The sequence below is a fragment of the Vombatus ursinus genome, unplaced genomic scaffold (genome assembly GCF_900497805.2).
Source record: "Vombatus ursinus unplaced genomic scaffold, bare-nosed wombat genome assembly UNPS02015129.1, whole genome shotgun sequence".
Lineage (NCBI taxonomy): Eukaryota > Metazoa > Chordata > Mammalia > Diprotodontia > Vombatidae > Vombatus > Vombatus ursinus.
In genome coordinates, this window is record NW_020954907.1 from 3,593,867 (window position 1) to 3,617,413 (window position 23,547).

The 23,547-nt window shown below is 38.6% G+C and overlaps 1 protein-coding gene across 1 annotated transcript in view; it reads right to left on the reverse strand.

The window, feature by feature from the left end:
• Nucleotides 1–2,586: 2,586 nt before the first annotated feature.
• Nucleotides 2,587–23,547, reverse strand: part of GRID1 (glutamate ionotropic receptor delta type subunit 1) — a 1,063,263-nt gene continuing 1,042,302 nt past the window's right edge. Inside the window, exons 14-16 of the mRNA XM_027846365.1 lie at nucleotides 23,176–23,342; nucleotides 17,634–17,874; nucleotides 2,587–3,015 (exon numbers count right to left, since the gene is read on the reverse strand). Of these exons, the coding sequence (XP_027702166.1) occupies nucleotides 2,587–3,015; nucleotides 17,634–17,874; nucleotides 23,176–23,342 (837 nt within the window). The remainder of the gene's footprint in view (nucleotides 3,016–17,633; nucleotides 17,875–23,175; nucleotides 23,343–23,547) is intronic.

Here is a 23,547-nt window from a genome sequence, read left to right on the forward strand (position 1 = left end):
TCTCTCTCTCTCTCTCCCTCCCTCCCTCTCACCTTCTCTCTCCCTCCCTAATTCCCTCTCTCTCTATCTCTCCCCCTTCTCTATCTCCATTTGTTCCATTCCTTCGCCATTCTCCACGCTTTCCTCTTTCCCCTGTCTGCATGCCTCCTTCATCCTCTCAATCATCTGCTCTAATCTAAGTCAAACAGATAAGCATGGTACAACACACCATGATGAACACACTATTTTAGAAAGGAAACTGATTTCAGGTGTGAGATAAGGCAGTGAGAAAACAGATCAATTCACATGTATGTATGTATGTATGTATACATATATACATTCACATGTGTGTACACACACATATGTCTATGTATACATACACACATGTATATGTCTATATATACATACATGTATGTGTGTACATGTCTCTATATACATACATATATGTATGTATATATCTGTGTGTGAGTGTGTGTGTGTATATATATATACATATATATATACACACACACACATATATATAATATATGAAAATTTGGATTCCTGGAGCTAGGCCCTCAAAGTGCCAAAGGAAAGCATATAGCATATTCTACTTTCCTGTTTTTAATTGAATCCCAAATTCTATTTTTCTATTAAGCGTCTAAAGTAAGTATTTCCTCCCTCCCCATGACTGAAGTGTGAGCAGCATCAACTTCAGATTACATTTGTCTTGATTAGAGAAATAGATTTTAATCACCTTGGTTTCCATTATACCACCACACACATTTTCAATGTTCAGAGGTAAATAATAAAATTATAAAGATCCTTTTCCTCAGGGTGTTTTTAACCGACTGTTGGATGTAGTCTTTCTTTCTTTGCTGCTCAGTCGTTTTACTGGGGACTTTAGTAAAGAAATCAATTCTGGGCTCATTAACACCCCCATAGATATATCTTCTGAATAACTATACAAGGCCATAGACAAGGCGATCAATGTGACTTTTCATTTCTCCATGAACACAAGCCTATACTCTCTCCTCTCCTCTCCTTGCCCAACCCTCTAGGTCAAAGCTGGTCTGATTATAATTTTTTTTGGGTGGGGGAGGGAACTGAAGGGAGTCATCTAGGTTTTGTTCATCTTGTTTCTGTTACTGAATGCATGACTCTGCTCCGTAGGGATGGAGATGCGTGGCATTTTCCAAACTGTCAGGTTAAGAAAAAGAAATGCAGCCATCTGCAAAAGGAGAGGAGCTGAAGTGATACATTCCACGATTACTTGAATAATTCAACTCCTAATGATGTTTGTCTCCTGTCTTGGTTCAAGAATTTCAATGGCTATCTTTTTGCTGCTGTTATTTTTCCCCTTCCCCCAGCAATTGGGCTGCTCTAGCTGTAAGGGATGGTATTTTCCTGCTAACTTGCCTTCATATGGAGATGCATTAATGAGTCTAGTCTAGAAGAGATCAAAAGGGAAGAGGTAGCAAGCGGCACCAGTTCGGTATAAATTCAAACCTTACCATTTGGTGACTTAATGGTCACAGGAGTGGAATGGCACATCTTCTAAATCTTCGAATTGCACAAGCATTTGTCTATGGGATTGGAGCTACTGTACACCAGTAGGCTCCACGGCAGGCTAAGATTTCACCCAATTCACACATAGGGACCAAAGTATCCCCTTCTGCAGGTCCTCATCTTTCTTTTTACGTTTAACTATAATCTGTGTCAACAACTCTCCCATCATCTATGTCTGCGCTCACATCATCTGTGACCATGCCTGATCTCAACCAGATACAATACCCACCACAGCTACCCCTCCCCATCAGAGTGAGTACTGCATCACTTTCCCACAACTCATCTCTTTCTGTTTTGTTTCAACTCGAAGGAATGTTGAGGGGAGCATATGCAAAGAAGAAATCCAAGTTAGTCATATAGCATGAAATGGGGGGAACCACAGTGACCAGCTGGGTATTTCCTAATAGGAAAAATAAAGATAATTCAGGAGCTTTGTCACCAATATCCTATCTGCTCCCTCTATCCCACTGTTACCTTGTTTTTTTTTTCTTTCTTTCTTTTTTTAATGAAATAGAGGTTGACAATGTCAATTTTGCAGCTTTTTGCCCAAACTTAGAAGGTCAGACTAACAGTACAGGCCAGGAGAGGAAAGATTCAGAGGAGAGGGGATGCAGATGCCAAAGGGGCACTTTACAATCAGCAGCAAATACCTGTGGGCTCTCACAAAGGACATGGGAACCCATGGTGCCCTCCAAAAGGGAATGGGGTCCCGACAATTGCTTCTTGCCCTCAGGCCCAGGAACAGGGCTTCTTTGGCACTTCAGAATGATCACAAGTGGTTTGCCTTTTTATTCATATAGAACAAAATTTACAAATTCATTCATACACTTCTTGTTTTTGTGTTTTTTTCTTTTTTTTCTTTTTTTTTTTTTTACTGACTTCGAAAATTGGGAATATTCAAAATACACTTTTATCCCACTTCATTCTGTCATTATTTACAGGTATGTACAAGAAAAATGTAAGAGTCTTTTGTGTGTTTTTTTTCTGTTTGTTTGTTTTTAGTTGTATTAAAAAGCTCTGCTGGTTGGGTGGGTGGGCAGAAGGGTGGGTGGGTGTCAATCATATGGATGTTCCATGGGAAGTTTCCATAGCCTCTGGAATGACGCCCCCAGGCACAGACTGAAATGACATGGGGATAGGGGTCTTCACGGGGCTCTGACGAAACAGTCCCCCGTTGGGAGATCTGTGTTTGCACTGTATTGAGGGCATGGTTGCTGAGCTGCTGAGAGGCAGTGGCAGATTACTGCCTGCTGCTGCTGATAGTGTCCGACTGGCCGCGTGACTGCTCTGTTCAGGCAAGAAGGTGGTGACCGAAAGCTGAGTGTTCTGGTACTCGCGAACCGGCTCCAAGGTCTGGCTGGGCGGCATGCCACCGATCTCCAAGGCTGAGATCTCAATAGATGCAGGAGAAATCTGCTTGTGAGCTATATCTTCATCAATTAAGCTGTTCATACGTCTATGTACTTGCTCCAAATTCACTTCTTTGTCCTGGTGAGAAAGCACATGGCAGTCAGTCCCAATCATTTTCTCTTACCTTACTCAGAACATACGTGGCATGAATGGCTGCCATGAATGAACTATTGTCCTGGGCTTCCTAAAGCATCCATGAAAGCAAGGAACTAGGAAGTTATGTGAGGTGAGGAAAGTGATGTATTATAACCATGGCAGAATGGTGCAGGGTAGCCTTGGAGCCAGGACAGCTTGTATTCATATCTAGCCTTTAAACCAGGGACTCTTAACCAAGGATCCAGGAACTTGTTTTATTTTGATAACTGTATTTCAAAATAATTGGTTTCCTTTATAATGCTACAAAATTCATTTTATGCATTCCAAAACATTACATAGAGAAGGGGCACGTATGTTTCACCAGACTACCAAAGGGGTTCATAACACACAAAAATTTAAGAACCCCTGCTCTAAACCATATTGACTGACCATGATCTTATCATGTAACCTCTTACTGTTCCAGTCAACCCTCTGGAAGGTGATAAAAGACTGCATTCAGAGATGGAGTTTCCTCCTACTAATAAAATCAAAGGTCTAGGCCCTATCCTTAACCTATGGTATAAACAATCACCATAGTTGTTCCTTTTGCATTCTCCACCCCTCCCCTCTGCCCATGCCTTCCCCCAACCCATACCCATACATTATCATTACAGTCAATTTTCACTTATATGTGGAATGGAAAGATAGATTGCTGGAATTCAGAAAATCTAAAAGTTGTCTGAGTTCTTAGGTTCAAACTACTGCCCCAGTAAAACATCCCTCAAAGCTGTTCATAAGGAAAGAAATTAGGATCTTATATCTCTATCTATTTTTTGAATAGTATAGATATAAATATATAAGCATATAATATGTATATACACAATATATATGTGTGTATATTATATATATGTATATATATAGATATATAGATATCTCACTATCTCTCTATATATCAGGGAGCAGAGAAATCTATTTAGAGTTAAAGGAGTGGGGATCAGAATCCTACTCTGCTACTTTCTACTTGAGTGACCTTGAGCTAGTCACTTATCTTCTGTTGGCCTCAACTGATCATATGCAAAAAAGAATATTGGTCTATATTACTTCAAAAAGTCTTTTCCAAATATAGGTCCATAGTCTATGAGTTCTAAAATGAATGGAGCTATACTAGATGTTCTTCTTCTTCCCACTCAATTTACTTTCCTCTCAGTAAAAGAGCTAATGACAGGATAAAAGATCTTAAGCTATCATCAGGAGGAAGGAAATATCACCCATCTCTGTGATTTGAGACAAATTTTTCCATTCCATAGGCCTCCATTTACTCATCTATAAAATGGGGCAATGAGATGATTTGCTCTTCTTGGCTACTTTGAGCTTTAACATTCTACAATTCTAATATTATAGGAAAAATGAATGCCATGCAAATGGGATAACAGAGTTGAAAGGACCACCCAATTCCAGGGCTCCTGCATGGGATTTTGTAGTCTCAGGTCTCAAGGACATCTCATTTAACCACGAGCTTTTTGGAGTGGTGTGTCCACTGTTCCCTTCCACCATGACTAACTGGAATGGTAATAGCTAAGTAAAATTATTTTTCTTAAAGTTGAAAAAGCTCATCATATATTTCCTTTTAAAATATTGGATTGATTATTAACATGAAGGCAAAACACAGAAGACTAACTATCCCATCAAGGACACTATCTTATACTTTAGTAGCTTTCAAAACACTTAAGGGAATTAGGTCCACGGGTTGTATTCACAGAAGTCATATAATTTTAGATTTGAAAGAAACTTTGAAGGTCAGCTTGTCCTAGATCTTATCTTACTTGAGAAAGCTCTCAATCACGATCTTTCACATGGTCAGCAAGCCTCTGCTTGAATTCTTCCAGTGATGGAGAATACCTTACAGTGCAAGGTTGCTTGCATATGAGGGGATGGGGAGGGATACACTAGAATGGTTATTTTTATCACTGAAACTCATCCACTGATGTAGACCAGCAACTCTTTAGCTTGTAGAATTTCCTGGGAACACTGAATGGTTAAGTAACTTGCCCAGAGTAACATAACCACTATGTGTCAGAGACAGAATTTGAACTCATGAATTCCATATCCAAGGCTTTCCCTGTATTCATTATGCCGTATTGTCTTTCTAATTAGCTTATGCCATTTTGTTTGTAGACAGCTCTAATTATTAGAAAGGTCTTTCTTATATTGGACTGAAATCTATCTCCATCCAATTTGTACCTACTCATCTGAGTTCTCCCCTCTGGAATTACTTTGAATACCAAATCACTCTTCCACATGATGAACTTTTAAATATTTGAAGACAATTATTGGGTCTTGTCTCCTCTTCTGTCTCCTCCCTCCCCTCACACACACCAAGTCTGATATTCTCTGGGTTGAACATGAATGACTCTTTCAGTTGATTCTTTGACAGATTAATGTGAGTCCTTGCAACATTCTGGGCATTTTGCTGTGAACACCCTCCAGTTTGTTAGAGTCTCTCTTTAATTATTCCACCAAGATTTAACACTCTACTTATTGCTATGGTTTAGCCAAGGTAGAGTGCAATGGTCACACTAAGACATTACTTCTCTCTTAATCTAATCTTAGGTTCAATCAGCTTTTTTACTTCTACATGATACTGCTTCAAATCTATGAAATTTCCCAGTTTTTTTATTATCTACTGCTCCCTAGTCATGGTCTACTCCATCTTTGACTTTTGCAGCTAAGTTTCTTTCTTTCTTTCTTTCTTTTTTTTTTGATCTCGGAGTAGTGTTTTAAATTCATTCTTATAACATTTCATCTTATTAAAGTTGGCCCATCATTCCAGTCTGTCACAAAGTTTTTGGATCATGTTTCTGCAATCCAAAATAGTTATTCTGTTCAGCTTCTTGTCATGCACATATTGATAAGCATTCCATCTATCATATGTCTTTATACAACTTGTTGATTAAAATGTTAAACAAAACAGGGTCAAAGATGGAGCCCAATACCATTCCATGTGCTTTGAGTTTTTCATGTTGATGAATGCTATCTGGGTTGTTTCTATCATCAGGAAATATCTGTGTGATGTATGTTTGTACCTTTATACTTAAGCTCAGGGAAGTTGCCATGAGAACTTGTGTGAAAGTTCAATCTTTCTTTCTGTATCATTCCTTATTTTCTCAACAGGAGTTCTACAAGATCATTATTTACAGATATTTCTATCCAGATAATTAACCCTATCTACCCTTCCCAAAACTTTCTTGGTGTTATGATGGACATCAGGTATGAAGCATGGCATAATTCATGTCACCTCTTTCAGGGATATTTGACAGAAAAGTTGACACCTCGAAGAAGCAATTCAATTCAGCACATTCAATTAAGTGGACTGCATACGATGGGAAAGACTGGCTCTCAAAGTCAAACATTGTAAGAAAGGGAAAACTCAAAGGAAGAGACAATAGCTCAAAGAGGAATATGGTCACTGGACTGGCAAGACCAAGAGCTAAAAATAAGTATTCTAAGAACCATTATCATCTCAAGCTGGTACAGGAATGATGTGTTCAGAAGCTCGTACACCAATTACGAGAGGCCAGATGACCACAGATGAACTAGAATCAGGAATCAGAGGCTCACAGATGGCCTTTTTTGGGGGGGGGGGAGTGGGCCAGTCTGCTGATGTGGTAAGGAATATTTGAAATGTTTCATATACACTCTAAGTTTTCTATTGAATGAATGAATGACATTTATTAAGGGTATTTTATTTGCCAAAGACTGCTAGGGATCAGATAAAAAGTGGTGTCCTGTTAATGGAGGGAGGGTAAAGGAGATAATCTTTGGGAGAATGTGAGTACCAACAAAATAAAAGGCATTTTTAGTTTTGTATTTGAATTTTTAGGATCAAATGCAGTGGATAAATTGGAATATGTATTTACTACATATTTGTCGTATTATGTTAGAGGCAGGGAAGTGAGACTTGGAGGGAAAACCAAAGGGGTTATATATAATGGGGGGAGGGAGATATCCATTGATGAGATCACAGATCAGTGAGAGCTATGCCAAGGTGGAATGAAATATTACTCTAGATAAACTGACTTCCCTTCATTGGAAGTCTGTAAGCAAAGCCTGTATGTTCATATGGCCTCCAAGGGGTTCCAAGAATCTCTTGATTATTGTTCAGGTGTGACTTGAACTAGGAGGAGAAGATTATAGGTCAGAGGTGGATGGTGTCTGAGGTCCCTTCTTATTCTGTGATTCCTTACTCTTACACTGACTCTAGGGGAAAAAAAACAGAATGTGACGTCAAAAGAATCTAGGTTCAATTACTAACTCTCTTTCTTACTACGTATATGTCCTCAGGTAAGTCACTTTATGGATCTGGGGCTCATTATCCTCATCTCTAGAAGGAGGGCATTTGACAAAATCTCAGAGGTTTCTTCGAGCTCCAGGTCTAAGATCCTGAGAATATCACTAAAACTCTTGAAAGTCTCACTCAGTGTCAATGTCTAAGGAGTTTAATCTAATGGAAAATAACCCTTGTAAACTATTAGCTTGATTACAGTAGGGGGCATTTGTTTATTATTTTTTGCATTTGCATACAAGTAGAAATTTACACATTTATACAACCACTAGCACCTAGTCTAGGAGCACATAGTAGGCACTTATTGAATTGAATCAGATTCATAATTGTATATTTGCTTGGTGATCTCCACTGATGAAATTCCCTAGGGGATGATTTGAATGGCTGTTTCTTAATATCCTCTTTCAAATATAAGTTAGTACCCTTTTGACATTGCTGACATCTTTGTTGGAGAGGGCAGAAATCAATAGTTTCCTGGGGTTTCAATTAGCTTTTTGAGCTGGCATGAAATTGGCATGACATAAGGTCTGGAGGTCATTGGAATCCTCCCCCACTTTTGGGGGTCTTCCTCTTATACAAGGTGGGGTACTGTTGGAGATTCAGATTACCCAATCCATTTCAAAACTTAGGCAGGGAGGGCTTAATGTAGCAAACAGAATTCAAAGAGGTCATTCTTTGTCACCCTGGAATCTCATTAAATCCTATTCTTATGGATGTTGTTAAGATGAGAAAATAACAGCTACAAGAAAGAACCAGAAAAAAGAGGAAACCAACCAAGGTTTCATTAGCTGTTCTCAAATAAGTTGTAAGCTAATTTGACAGCAAAGTCCATTTGGGCATCCTGGAGATGAGCCCATGTGCCTGCCTCAGCTTGGAACAATGAATGCCCAACACAGATAGGATTCTGGCAATGTCTGCAATGACCTGCCTGACCCTGCAAAATGGTGAAGATAAAGAGAGAAAGGGTAGTGCTGATGTGCCAAGTATGAGTTAAAGTTCCATCTGGAACCCCCACCTCCCATTCCCCACCCCCAAAACCAAACTATGTCCATATCTTTCATCACGGAGGATTTCAAGTTCCACATATGTGAAGGCATATATCATTTCACTCCATCATCTGCTGAGAGAGACAAAGGAGTTCAAGTCACCACTACTTACAGAAACTAGAGGCAGCTTGAATAATTACCTATATTTTGGAAGAAATGGTGTATTCCATTATGTTATGCAAATTCTAATCCTTTTAAAAAAATATGAACAACTTTAGTTCACATCCTCATTATGCAAGGTTCCAGTGTTCAGTCAGGTAATGATATGTAGGCAGATGTGGAAAGAGACTTGGAGAACTGTTCTTGCCTTTGTTAATTTACCACAGGTAACCGTCCTAGTCAAACATCACTTAATGCAACATAAAATCTGCTGACTCATTTGCCTTGAATCTGGCTGGAATCTGAGGCTGTGGTTATTGTCTCCTATTAAATATGATGACAGATGCACCAGTGAGAGGTTGTTCCTCCACCCCAGATCTCTCACAAGCATTTCCTTCAGAGAGGCAAAGTTCCGTAATTAAGCTGCTGTTCACCAACGTAGAAACAATACAATGTAGTCGAAAATGGTAATTAACTAAGCTCTCATCTATATAACAGCTGTTATAAGTGGAACTCATTGGGACTGACATTGGTTGAGGTCTGTTGGCCACTGTTTCAAGTTGAGAAAGGGGGAAAAAAACTGGTGATAAGGTAACTTATTTCAGAGGGAAAAAATAAAGTTTAATGGAAAGAACACTGGACTTGGAATGAGGGGAGACCTGTCTTTGAATTCCACTTCTCTTACTTGCTAGTTGCCAAACAATAGACGAATAACTTCACCTCCTACGAAATGAGAATGATAATGCCGGTATCACTTCCCTTACCTTGTTGTTGTGAGGATCCAATGGGAAAATGCATACAAAGACCTTTGTAAGCCGTAAAGTCTTGTGGGAGTATAGTTATTGCTATTTCTAAATACTTGGGGATGGATGGAAGAGAAAAAAAGGACAGCAAAGTAAACTGATGATCACAGAATCATAGATTTATAACTAGAAGAGATCTCATAATCCAGCTATTATATGAGCTTTTCATTTTACAGATGAATAAACTGAGGCCCAAAAAGGTTAAGTGATTTGCCTTGTGTTATACAAGTAGTAACAGACCCAAGAGCCATAGGTCCTTTGACTTTGAATCCAGCACACTTTCTACTAAAGAGTGCTGCCTCTTATTTGACGTGGGTTAGATTGCCCATTCCAGAGAAAGAGATACAGATTTTATTGACTGCCCTCATCCACAGTGGACATCTCGATGTAAAAACGTCACTGAAGCAAGAGACTCGTGGTCCTGTGCAAGAAACAATGAGGAGTGAAGGGCAGTGGAGGTTATGACAAATGAACAAGATTATGGCTTCATAGAGATGAAGCACTTCCAATTTCATCAGGGAGTAATTGTAAGGCCACATAGCCCGATTGAATAGAGGGAAGTTAGTCACAAGAGGATACTGCTAACGCAATGCCCCAGGAGCAGCTGTAAGAGGCAAGTGGAGTTTTGGATGTCCTGTACTCCCCTCACATTGGGACCTTCTCATCAAGGTTTGTCCCACTGACAAACTCCAGAGCGTAACAGGAACAAGGGATCGGAATAAATTAATAACAGCTGATATTTTTATGATAACACAGCTTCATGTAGCTGACCTTTGCTACAAAATTATAAGATAGAAACTAGAGGTATTGTTTTCCCCACTTAAAACAGTTTGATCAACACATGATCACAAAGATATGGATTTCCTTCTGTGGAACAAATGATGAATATCCAGGCCTTCTCATCCTGTGTGATTCTTGTAAATATTCTGCCGTAACAACAATGGAGAGGCACCCAGTGTGTTTAGATCTTTATAACTTGACATTGTGCTCATACCAATGAAATATTTGGGTTGTCCATTGGTTATCTCTTTCTTCATATATGATCATAAAAACATAGCTTTAGTTATACAAGGGACTTCAGAAGCCATCTCAGCAAACCCTATCATTTTATAGATAAGAAATATGGCTTCCAGGGAAATGAAAAACACGTGCATATTCATGTGAGTACTAAATCAGAGGAAAGAGTGGAACTCAGTTCCTGTTACTTGGAGCCTGTATTCTTTCCACTGTACCAGATGAGGCCCACCACATAACATTCTGATGACTCTGAGGGTGCCCTTTATGCCACTTCTGCTCTGCAATTCTTCCTTTGGTAATAGGCTACAGAATACTCATGCCTTCCACTGTTCATTCCTCTCCATTGTTACTTAGGTGACCTGTAATTTTACTTTTTCAGAGTATGAGGTATTCCATGAATGAGAATGACAAAGCATCACCCAAATGATACTGGTATCAAAACCATTGGTCAGTTTTAAGGAGAAAATTTAGGATCACAAAAAGCACTGCACAATTTCCCAACAGCAATCTAGCCTGCTCTCATCTCCTCTTAGGTTCTGGGTCCAGATCACTGAACCTCTTCAGCATCTATGCATGATAGAACTACTGGATGGACTTCATCCAAAACCTATCCACCCAACTGAACATCATAGACTAGAAAATGGTTCATCTACTTGGTCATTAATTCCTCTGTGGATGGCTAAGCCAAATTCTTTTGAGAGATTAATAATGCCAGTTATAAAGTCCTGAAATGTTCCTGGACACAACATAATCCAAATAAGGTCTCAGGTAAAGAAGGAGATCTGCAGGATATAATAATAATAATAATAATAAACTTTTGTATAGTGCCTACTATGTGTCAGGCACTATCCTAAATGCTTTACCATTATTCTCTCATTTTTTCTCATAGCATCTCAGGGAGACAGGTGCTATTATTATTTCCATTTTACAGATAAGGAAACTGAATGACTTGTCCAGAGTTACACAGATAGTAAGAGTCTGAGGCTGGATTTCAATGAAGGTCTTCTTAGCTCCAAATCTGCTGTACCTAGCTTGCCTCAGATGCTTAATATCTGTGTGACCAAAGTGAAACTCTCAATGGGAATCTGAGAAGCCATAGTGTAGAAAATCCCCTAATAGACAAGAAAAAATAGAGGCTCCAAAAGGACAAATGAATTTCAATAGTCTCCAAGTTATTCGGGATCTGATGTGGCATTCAAACACAGGTCTTTCCTGACTCAAATTCCAACCCTTCCCCCATCCCCTCTCCCGACAATAGCAAGTTGTTTTTTGTACCTCTCTTATTCAATAGAATGTAAGCCCATTGAAGACAATGACTCTTTTTAAAAATCTTGTATTTTCACTCTAGCACAATGCTTTAAAATGATAAGCATTTAATGAATGCTTATTGAATTACATTGAATCAAATGAAACATTAATTGAATACCTACCCTTTAAATGAAAGGGTATCTGAAGGGAAGACAAGAAGACCCATCTCCTGGAAATACTAATCTCCCGGGTTGGTTTCAGTTAAGTATTTGAACCTCATTTTATTTTTTTTTCCTTTTTGCTTTATATAGACACTACTGAAATTACAGAACAGGTGTGAATGGAGATATGATATAGTGGCAATAACACATGATTAGGAATGAGAAGACTTGCAATGCAATCCTGCCTCTGCCACTGACAATTGCTAGATGACACCTCTCTGAGCTTATAAAACAGTGATAATAGTTGCATTACCAACTTTAAAAGAATCAAATGAGAAGAGAAAACACTTCTGAAACTGTAAAGTGATATATAAATATGGACTGTTACTAAAACAGACAGGAAATATTAATGAATGAATTGTCCCAGGCTCCCTTAAAGAAAGAATCCAGATAATTCAAAGCATTCTTTATACTGATATCAATGCATTGTTATATAATCAAATCACTAAACTTAATTGTATATATTACATGTGGCAATGTACATGCAAATTCCCCAAAGTGTAGTTGATAATTTTACATAATCGTTGTGTTTATGTCTTCACATGTATATGTATGTGTATAACGCATACATATTATATATATGTATATTACACATATATATGTATGTGTATGTATATATATACTTTCACTAAATCCTATTGTGGTGCCTAACAGGATCATAAATCTTGCCTGTAAGGGACCTTAGAAGTCATCTATTTCATCCTTTAATTTAACTGCTGAGGATACTGAAACCCAGAGGAATAAAGTCACTGGCCTAAGGTCATACAGGTAGAAAGTGGCAGAGCTGGTGTTCCAACTCAGGTCTCATGACTGACTCCAAGTTCAATGCACTTTCCATTGCACTCTCGATGGCTGCCTCCTATAGAGACATGGAAGTACACGTGTTCTAGAGCAAGCTTGAGTCAGTACTCTCAAGCTGGAGGTCCTTCAGGGACAAGCCCAACAAAGCCTTTATGTGTTTTGTATGAAAACCAATAAATAGAATGCAAATTCTTTGAAGATTAGGATTTTTTATACATTCCCAGCAACCAGAAAAATGCTTACTACACTGTAGACAGATTGATGATGATGATGATGGTGATGATGGTAGGATTTATATACCTTTTTAAGGTTAGCACAAGGCTTTGCAGATATTATCTCACAACAAAATGAGATGGATGTGACCCTCACAATAATCCTAGGTGGTAGATCTTCTTATTACTCCCATTTTACATATAAGGAAGCTGAAGCAAATAGAAGTTCAGTGACTTGCCCACAGTCCCACATTTAGGAAGTTTCTGAGCCTGGATTTGAACTCAGGTGTATCTGACTCCAGGTTGAGTGCTTTCCTCACTGTACCACCTACCTGCCATAATAAATGATTGAACTGAATTGTAGCAGCTTATGTTGCATTATATTTTGTTGTATTTCAGTGAATTAAATCGCTTTACTATATTTGTAAAGACTCAGGACTAAGAGGTTAGTTACCAGGGAATTCAATATTTTGGCCATAGGAACTCACAAAGAACACATCCTAAGGTGTGGATGTGTATATTATAAGGTGTATATTATATATATATATATATATATATACACATATATATAATGATATATACATACACACATGTGACAGCATATTCACAACTCTCTCAAAGTAAATAAACAAAACAAATTTTGGTCATACTCAGATGAATAGAATAGTGATGGGAAGAGAAAAGTAAAGCATGCAGTAAGGGTAGGTCTCATGGCATAATGGGAAAATAACTGAATTTGGAATCAAATGAGCTGGGTCCAAATCTTTCTCTCCCACATAGGAGCTGCATCATACTAGATAATACATTATATCAATAGGGACTCAATTTTTTTTTTATCTGTGAGATATACAACATGGACTAGATGACCTCTGAGATATCTTCAGATTCATATCTATGATTGTTGGATCCTAGGTATGGAGAAGACATCTGAGCACTGGAGAAAAGGGAGATTGGGAAGAAAAGGGAAAGTCCAGGGGGCTATGGAGGGAAGGAGGAGGCATCCATGTAGAATTAATAGGCTCAGTATTCAGAGGATCTAGGAGAAGAATAGTGTGAATGCTTACCCCTTTCTTAATTTCAGTTTCACCTAGGCTGGCTTTTAGGTGAAATAAGGAAATAAGAGGGAAGGCCAAAGAAGGAATGGAAATGGAATCCCAAAACCAAGCTTCTGAGGAGTAATGTCATCTATCTCATTCCATATACTTTCTCCCACTTATACATTCCTAATCTTTATTTCATTAAAATATTATTGGAAGAGAAGTGGTACAGGTCTCTTCATAAATCTAAATCTCTTTGCTGTATCCAATAGCATTACCACGTAGAGTGTTGCAAACTCCTAAATGTGGTTACTACATAATTGTATATACAAATTCCTGGAAAAAAATCATGTTTGTATCCATATGCATATTAACAAACTAGATGTCTGATAAAACTAAACATCAAAAAGACTGCGATGGACTTTTCTGAATTGAAAAAACTCATTATAATACCATTACGAATGACAGCAAAGATCTTTGGAATGACTTCTGACGAGAACTGTGGTCAAATTCTGAAATTTTAACAACCTGTGATTAATATTGCTTTCTCACTCTAACTGCAAATACTACTCTATAAACCACAGGTCACAATTTGAACAGCAGAAATGTTTTTCTAGTCCATGATTAAATAGACCTTTCATTATTTTTAAAAGATTGCTATGTAACCAAAAGAAAGTAGAGTCAACTAACACTTAGCATATTCAGTTAAGAGTAGGCACTGGCTACCTCAGCATACCTGTCAAGAAGAACAAGAAAGCTGTTAAAATTGGCTGAAATTTGCAGGTCCCAATAGTGGCAGTCATCCACATCTGTTTCGGTGAAAAAAATCAGACAAGTAGACTTTATTGGCTCAGATTTTCCCACCAGATCAAGCTCAACCCCAGTGGTATCTAAATCCCATAGGGTTTCCGAGGGTTTGATGTAACTAGTTTTGAGTGCTTAGGATTTGGGGAAGATGGGAAAGGGACGGGTCACCCTTTAACAGTTCACATGATTATAAGTCTTGGTTTATCTCTTTCTCTATGACTTTGTGTCTCTGATTTTTTTCAGTCTGTTTATATCTGTCTCTCTGTTTCTCTCTTTGTCTCTGTCTTCCTGTCTCTGTCTCTCTCTCCCTCCTTCCCTCTCCCCTATCTCTTACCTTCTGCTTTTCTGTATGATCTGTTTCTATCTCTACTGTCTCTGTTTCTATCTCTTTGTCTCATCCTTCCCAGTTTGCTAAGTGGATACTAGTCTCAGTCTTGGATTCGTTGTTGCTAAACTTTCTTAGTTTTCTGGGATATTTCAAAGATCTAAAGTCACATGGGACTAGGGACTCCTGGAAGGTTATGCTGGTATGGAAAAGCCAATGATGGTATGATTAGAATTAATTAGACACTTGAAACCCATTTTCCACCTTAGACCGAGGATCAGCTCTCCTCCTGGGAAACCTCTATCCCAAGAGTTTTTCCGCCCACAATTATCTACATCCTGCCCAAGTGAGCTTTGAATGGTGAAGTAAATGGCCATTTAACTCAGCAATCGTTGAATGCCTTGATCCAAGTGATTAGGAAATAGAAGAAATCAAATAAATGCGTTTAATAAAAAAAAGTCAGACCAAAGAGAAATCTAGTAATGGGTATGTATCAAATGCTTCCTCTACCCTAGTTTTTACTTTAAATGGATTTCATCAAGAGAAAAAGAAACCTTTTTATCATAACAAATGTTCTTTTTTTTCAATTGTGACTTTCTTAGCCAATAACAGGCAACTTTTCTCTTCCACACCCCTGTGGAGTTAGCAAAACTCCATTCTGATATTTGTTCAGTGTGGAGAAATGTAAGAGAAGCAGAAAGAAAAACAAACAAAAAGGCCTTCACCCTGCTAACCAAATGACCCTTTTCAACATGAGAGCAGAATTTAAGTTCATTGGTAGTTACATCAAGAGAGGAAATATGAAATAGTTGATAGATAGGCTTCAGAGTCAAGATGTCATAGATTCAAGTCCCACCCTTGACACACACTGGCTGTGTGACAATGAATAAGTAACTTAGCTTCTCATTTCCCCAGAGAACTGTGTTTGAAGAGCAGTTGGGCTATAATGGTAGAAAGAATTTCTTCACTGAGAGTTCTCTACATTTATGGAATCATAAGAGAGACAGAGAAAGAGAAAGAAATAGAGAGAGTGGCAGAGACACTAGACAGAAATAGAGAAATAAAGTTAGAGACACAGAGAGACTGAGAGACAGAAACAAAGAAAGAGAGATATCAGAAGACACACAGAGACACAGAGAAAGGAGAGAAGCAAGATAGGAGATAATGATCTAGAAATAGATAAAGCAAGGCTTAAGTAAGTTGTGGTCAGTCACTTTGGTGCTTTTCGAATGAACAGAATGATTATGATACCTCATCATGACATAAAGGTGACCTTAACTTTTCAAAGGGTCATGTGAGTGGATCAAAAGGTCTGGAACATTCTACCCAGCTGGGAAAGTCTTCAAGTATTGGCCCAAGAATGGACTGTGCCTCTGTCACATAAGAAATTCCTTAGCCAAGTTATACATGATCATCAGCTTGTACTGCAGACTGATGAAATCTTTGGCTCCAGCGACATTCAAAAGGCATCCAAGTCCTACAAGATGTACTGTGCTTTAGCTCCTGGATTTATCACTGAAGGAAGAATATAGATGGAGCACCCACACTGGGGAAATCACAGCTCCATGAAGAATTGCACAGTATTGAGTAAAGGCACATTACAAAGCAACCTAAAGATCTCGGGTCTGCATCTGTTGGCACCAGATTCCCAGACTTGAAATACCTCATTTTCCACAACCTCCTTCCACCCCCACCTTCAAAAGGCTCCCTGAGATTAGAATTGATGGATTCCCATTTCCATTCTTTTCCAGCTGTGTTGCCGCTACTTGTTTGGAAATAACATCTGTTTGAGCTGAAGGAATCTTGCAAGTGTCTCCATATTTCCAAATTACTAGAGGTTAGCTTGTTAAGCATTTTAATTGATGCAAATCGACCCTAGATTTATGCAAAAAATGTTTTAGGAACGAATTTAATTTCTTGGTGGTGGGAACACTACCCCCAAAACATTTCAATACCCACTGCCTTCCTTCAGAGAGAGTTTTCTAGGGGAAACACTGAGAAGGGCTTTTTTTTCCAGAAAACAGTTTATTGGGGGTCAGGTTTGAGGGAGAGGCAGTAGGTCAATAACATGAACAGTCCCTGGTATGCCATCTCCTGGGGAAAAGGCCACTTTACTTAAAATCTTAAATTTCACCTAAGGCCAAGTTTGGCATTGACCATGATGAATCTGAGTCACATGTCTGTATCTATGTGTTGACCATCCTTGGTGGGCAGCTGATGGGAGACAGCTCATAACCCTCATAAGAACCCTAGCACAATTTCCCCATACTAACACTTGGGATAGATAGCCAAGGGGCAGGTAGGCATGGATTCTGGGCTACTCTCTTACCCCTAGAGCTGGTCTCTCCAGGTCAGGGTAGAAGCACATTGGTGAGGCAGAGTGGGTAAGGGCGCCCTCGTGCTGCCCACACTGCATCTGCTCTATAGATAAATACAGGACTTTAATGCCTTGGCACTTTTTACAATCATAAAATCACTTAAATTTGTTCTTTTACAAAAAAAAAAACACAAGAAATGCACTGTAAAAAAACCAAATCTATGTTATGTCTCTAAGCTATATGAAAATGATTCATCTTATTTATAAGAAAAAAATCCTAAAAAAAATCTCATAGCTCAACTCTTGATTTTGAGCTTCCTTAAGGAATAGGATAAAAGCTATGGACCTCTTTTGGTGTTTCCTGATGGCAGCGGTTGCTGTTCCACCATAGCTCCAGGGCTGCCACCAGGCACGCAAGGAGGAGGCCCACAGCAAGGATGCAGAACACGCCAGCAAAACTGTGTAGTTTCAGGGACTTGCCATCCGTCTGAGCACTTGTGTGACTATTCAGGTCACAGCGACCCATATGTGGCCACCATTTTTGTTTGAGAACGTCCAAGTCACCAGTATCCTGTAGCTCCAGGATCCTGAAAGATAAGATCAAAAATGGTCATTAACAGTGGGAAATGACACTGGGTACCTAATCTTTTTATGCTAAAGTTGTGTTTCTTATCTAATTTTAGCATGGCTGGAGGAGGGTGATTACCACAAACAGTGGCAGGATTAATACTGCTGCCACCATCATCTCCATAGTCACCACCGTCAGCAGCAACTTCACCATTATCACCACCACCACCAAAAGCAACACAATCACCATCCTCATTGCTACCACCATCATTATTACCATTACCATTATCATCTTTATAAATTAATTAATTATAATTCATACCCCTTTGCTCTGTGGTTTGAAAAAAAAAGTCATTACAACTACCCATAAAAGGGGGCAGTTCCAATATTATTGTGATAATTAATGCTGTTTCCCATCCTTCACTATCCAATTCTGGGCCAGAAATCTTGCCAAGTGTCAAACAGAATAGCAACCAAATTCTCAGACTCTAGGGCATGTCAATAGTCTTTGATAAGAGTCACATCCCTGCATATTTTTTCATGGCTACACAAACTCTCTTGATAGGATGCCAACATGCGAGACTCCGGCACTCAGAAGCCCTTATATTCTTCAATTAATCATTTGGCATTTTAACATTTAACAATTAAATATTTAATTTAATAAGCACCAACTATGTATAATGAACTGCAGATACAAAGACAAAATTAAAAAATAAGTAAATAAAGTATTTGTTATCTTGAACCCTTATGTTTCTGGGATTGGGAACCACAACTCTTTCAATAGGATTTACCCTTGAGAATCCAGAAAGGATATTTTGATTTGCATGGGTGCATTTTCAACCCGGTGATAGCTGGGCCTCTGTATTGTAGGAAAAGTGATTGCACATGTAACCAACTCATTAAACCCCTACTTAACCATAGGTGAATGGGTCACTGTGTCCACAATTAGCTAAATGCTGCCATAATGGAGAAATGTTGGTATCCTTCCTCCTAGGGATCTTTTCCCTACAAAGATGATGAAGTCAAGTTGTGAATTCTCTGTCTAGAAGTTCAGATCCACAGAAAGAATCTGGGTGTGATTGAAAATTGGAGGGAGTGTTGTTTACCTTTACTCTTATCTTTGTCATTCAATTTGCATTTTGGTCTTGGAACTCCTTCAATTCCATTCCATTCAATTAAAAACAATGATTAGGATCATAAGGTGTGGTAACCACCAAGAGTGCATAGATACAAAATGCAACAGGCTCTGCCCTTTAAGTGCTTACATTCTAGAGGGATGAATATAATGTGGACCAAAGTATATAAAAGCATATCTATACAAAGAAATGAAAAGCAATAACCAGGAGCACGTATTAATACCTGGCCAATTCAGGAAAAGTCATAAGAAGAAAATGGCAACTGATTTCTGCTTTGAAGGAATCTAGAGATTCTAAAAGGCAAAAAATGAGGAAGAAACATATTGTAAATTTTGGTGAGAAGAAATGGACAGAGGAAGGAGTTGGAATGTGTTACAGTAGGCACAGTTACCCCCCAGCCCACCAAGTGTAACTGGGTTGTATGCTACAGGAAGGAAAGTAATTGAAGGAGGTGAGAGCTCTAATGTGGCTGGGGGAGTGAGGTCAGAGGGAAGAGTGCTTGACAAAATCCTTTCCTGCCTTAGTTTCTTTTCTATTCTTCTTTTCACATAAGTCACATGTCCTTCTCCCAAGTCTGAAGTGCAATGGCCTTTTGGAGGCCACCCTAATGTAACCCTGAACAATCTCATCCAGCCCATCTCCTTGTCATCATGGCTGTGTGCATGGATCTGCACTGCAGTGTGAGAGAAATCTCTATGAATAAGCAGTGAGTTCTCCTTATGTTTGTATTTTATTGTAAAAGCATATGATTTACACCCACATATCGCTGGTGGTTGGTTTCAGGTTGCCCTTAGCAGCCATATTTCCCCTGAGTCCCAAATTGTGTGATTAACTGGGCAGCTTTAATGCTGAACTATATAAATGAGTCTCATAAACACGGGTTAGGGACTGCTGTACATTTACATAGAAAATGACTGACATTTACTTCCTCTCGCTCTGACATTAATTAAATATTTGTTTCAAGGACTGTGTAGTTGCTGGCAATTACTATTCCAGTTTTCTTTCGTCATTGTCCTGAATTCAGAAACACCCAATGCTTCATAGGAGAATGTATGTTCAATCATGAATTCATTACAGAGAGAATGGGACAGAGACAGAAGGCAAATGTGAGGGGCCATCGTGGTAAAGTAGGGCAACTTCTGAAGAATAGACTGGAACAGAGAGTAAGGGCAGTAAAATGAACAAATTTTCTGAGAGCTGTGGTCCATCACCAATAAATTATAAAATTAATTGAAATTCATCATCATCATCATCATCATTGGTAGGCCATTAGACAATGCCCTATTGTTTTCTAGAGTTCCCTAAATCCTATCATAATAATCGAAGTCATGATTAAAAGTGTAAATGTGCTTTGTAATACCACTCAGCATCAGAGGCAAGAGATGTGAGCAAGACTGAGGCTACCATCCTTTATAGCCAGAGCTATAATTAGTGTGTGGTGAGTAGGGCAATGGCCTAAGCAAAAAGAATTTAGAGGGAATAATAATTGGATATAGGAACCCCTTCAGGAACTAGAGGGCACTACAGCAATGAATCTCTCTTGGTACTCCATGGTTTTGTCCTGCTTACTTCTTTTGTTAATTGTACATTTTGAATTACAAAGTTGATTTATATTTTATGTTATTTGCCCCAGATGAGGCTAAGTTTAGTGCAGCTTAACCAATACAAATGCAGCTTGTATATTGAAATAGTTAGGTGGAACAGTGGATACAACACTGAACTTGGAACTGGGAAAACCTGAGTTCAAATTCTAACTCAGAAACTTGCTAGCTATGTTACACTGACCAAGTCATGCAATCTCTTTCAGCCTCAGTTTTCTCATATGTAAAATGCAGATAATAAAAGCATCTGTCTCACAGTGTTGCTCTGGTGATTGAATGAGATGATTCATTAAAGTACTTTATAAATCTTAAAGTTCTACATAAAAGTAGTTTAATAGTAGTAATAGTTGCAGTAGTAGCAGCAGCAGCAGCAGCAGCAGCAGTAGTAGTAGTAATAGGATTTATGACTGGTTGCACAGAACCTGTTCAGAGAAAAAAAAATCTATTCTAGAAAATGTTAGAGTCATCTTGTCTTGGGACCTCAAGTAGGCACTATTGTCATATAACCATGGGTAGTCAGAAAGAGCAATGGTTTATATGTGGTGGTGGTGGTGGTGGTGGTGGTGGTGGTGGTGGTGGTGACAAGAACAAATAAAAACAAGAACATTACATTCCTGGAAACATACTATGTACTTAACAACCTAATGAATGCTTGCTGATTATTTGATGAATCCAGCCAATATGGGCTAGTGTTTTTACCATGGAGTCCTGACACCTCAGATATAGCCTATATTCATTACCATGTAAAGTCTTGAGGATAGTATTTATTACTGTTTTTGTATCCTTGGTGCCCATTACATCATAACTGATTAATAAATGCTTATTAGATAAATGAGGAGTTTTCACCAGCCTCCAATATAGTTATGCACATATTTTCCTAGACATCTCCCCTGTCTACTCCTTACATTTCAATTCAGTTCAGCATCCTTTTAAGTACTTGCCTTTGTGGTCAGAAGACCAGGGTTTCTGTCCTACCCTTGTTATATACTTTATATGTCAGTCACCTTAGGGAAGTCAATTCAACTCTCTGGTTCTTAATTGTGTCATATTAAGTGGAGGGGGGAGGGAATATTTGATCATCTAGTGTCCTTTTCTAACTTTAAACCCATAAACATAGCATTGAGCAAATGCTCCTCATGCCCCTAGATCATCAATTTAGGAGAAGTTTTATTCTTTACATTTCAATACACAAAAAATCTTCATCAATCTTACAAATGTTAGCAGAATTCTGTTCACTTCTCCCCACTGACATCACTTTCTTACTAGATTGTTAGATCATTAAAGCATGAGTGATTCCTTAGTAATCTTTATGTTTCCAGAAATATCCAACCCAGTGCTTTGTGTAATGGTAAGTTTGCAAAAAAAAAAAAAAAGTTAAATGAATTTTTTTTTCACCAGAGTGTAGAATACTCTTCTGATTTAGCAAGCTGGTATGTAGATGTGTAAATGCCTATATATGGACTTGCCTTCTATCTTGGAGATGAACCAAATATAGTTCATTAAAAGAAAGAGAAAAAAAAATTTTCTTCACATTTAAATTCATAGAATGTATGTTGATGAGTAATTCATTACTTCTTTTCCTAGGGGCAGCCTGCCTGCCCTCCAAGTCAATGGGACCTGTGTCATTGTCTAGCCTGTTTCTTTCTTGAAGGTGTCTCAGTCTCCAGTGCTCATCAGAGGCTTCTCACCAACTCTACTTCTTTTTCTTTTCATCTATTCAAATAAATCTAAGAGGAAACCACAAATATGACAATACCCAGAATTCACTTTTTTTGGCTTCTATGGTAATATCTCTTCATGTGTTTTAAGCAGGCTAATTTGTATCTAATCCTTAGATGCCATGATGCCTTTCACTGGGTGGAGAACAGCATGTGGCTCTTTCATTGTGCTCTTGGAAGCCACTAGAAAGTAGTAGGGAAAATAATGACATCTAGTACTGGGGGATGAAGGAGTCAATGCAGATTTAGACAGTAATATCACTATCCCCATTTCAACGTGAAGATCATTATACTTATGAATCTACAAAATATAAGAAAAAGAGAATAGCTAAAAACTTGGGGGTCAATAGGGGAAATACATGGTTTAATCCATAAAGGCAAATGGAAAAGGATGAAGAACACTAAAAGAAAGCCAATGAATATGAAGGGCATCATTCCAAATTTCCCTTAATCAAGGCAGCTACTAAATATGGTGAGAATGATCTGGTTTTTATCTCATATCTCATATCTTTTGATCCACTTATCCTTCACCAACCAATCCTGGAGCAAAGAGAAGGGAAAGTTAAGCTGTGGTTTAAATAATCCAATCCACAAACCAGATATACAATCTTAATACTGACCATCACCTCAAAGCAGGGACATGTTATAAGAATTCTCATTGGGATCAATGCCTGCCGAATCATCAAAGTTTCATCAAAGACAAAATGGATACAAAGGCTGTGGTTCCCTCCTCATGCTATTTAGCATCAGGAATCATCAATTGGGAAGAAAGTTTCTGAGAATCTACAAGCCCAAATTATTAGCCCACCAACCACTCCTACCGTGGCATACTGGTCAACCTCCTCCCTTATCAATGTCCAAGTTACCTCTGAGAAAAGAGGTCCCTGTAGGGGCTGCCATGCTGAAGTGCTATGCCATAGCCCTTACTGCTGATACTGTTGCCAATTACGGTCACTGAGCAATCATCATCTGTCAGGGCTGCGTATTCCACCACTGCAACATCCCACAGAAACGCGTAATTTCCTTTCTTTGCCTGAAAAACAAAACAAAGCAAAACAAAACAGACATGAAATCATGTAGGATTGGCTATTCAAGTGGGAGGAGAACTAGTTGTCTGTGTGTTGTGATATAAGGAACACAACTAGATTCTGCCTAGTGAGGAATATCTTCAACTAGACAACCAAGGTCCTTCCCTTCATAAATGGCCTAACATTTTCTCCATTACATAGCCCCTTGGG